The 608-nt window shown below is 47.9% G+C and overlaps 1 protein-coding gene across 1 annotated transcript; it reads right to left on the bottom strand.

Annotated features, from left to right (window-relative positions):
• On the bottom strand, positions 1-324 carry EI90DRAFT_3133892 (uncharacterized protein; the record flags this gene model as incomplete). Its single annotated transcript, XM_039064605.1, has 2 exons — positions 1-134; positions 195-324. 2 exons carry the CDS (start codon positions 322-324, stop codon positions 1-3), a joined length of 264 nt encoding a protein of 87 aa, XP_038909485.1.
• Between the last annotated feature and the right edge of the window lie 284 nt (positions 325-608).

Below are 608 nucleotides of genomic sequence, written 5' to 3'. Positions count from 1 at the left end.
CTAACACCTCAATAATGCTAGTGATGAGGCAGGGCCATTGAAGTCGGTATCGAGAATAGTGAGATGGCCGGAGTCGAAATAGTCGCCAGAGTTGTGGAATTGCATGACTGGTGCTGGGAATGGAGTCGACGTGGCTGGCAGGAAATAGGAAGTGAGTATGAACCATAGCCAGCAATGTGTTGGCATCAGCATACAGCGAATCAGTTCAGGTGGAGGATGGATGGTGGAGGCCGCACGATTGACCATGAGTCGATGTGGTGAAAACATATCCAGGACACGAGATGACGAGTTTGTCAGCAGAGATCCACCTGCAAGGGTGATCATCTACGACAGTCACAGGTTGAGACCATGGGTAATCATATCCATTGTGTGTAAATATGTTGTTTCTCCAATTCCAGCACATCCAGGCGAGTCCCAGTAGTCCATTAGGACTAGAGAGAGGATTGTCCTGAGGGAGATCGCGACTGTCAAGCTGATACAACGATGGTTTTCTGAGTTGTGTTCATCTGAGTCGCATTCTGTGTAGTTGCTACAGCCTAGACAACACTAACACGAGTCTGGAATGTCATCAACATGTGAGTTACACGTTGAGAAAAGACCAGAGATGT

Source organism: Cantharellus anzutake (genome assembly GCF_015039405.1).
Source record: "Cantharellus anzutake strain C23 chromosome Unknown EI90scaffold_109, whole genome shotgun sequence".
Taxonomy (NCBI): Eukaryota; Fungi; Basidiomycota; class Agaricomycetes; order Cantharellales; family Hydnaceae; genus Cantharellus; species Cantharellus anzutake.
This window is presented reverse-complemented; position numbering and strand designations above follow the sequence as displayed.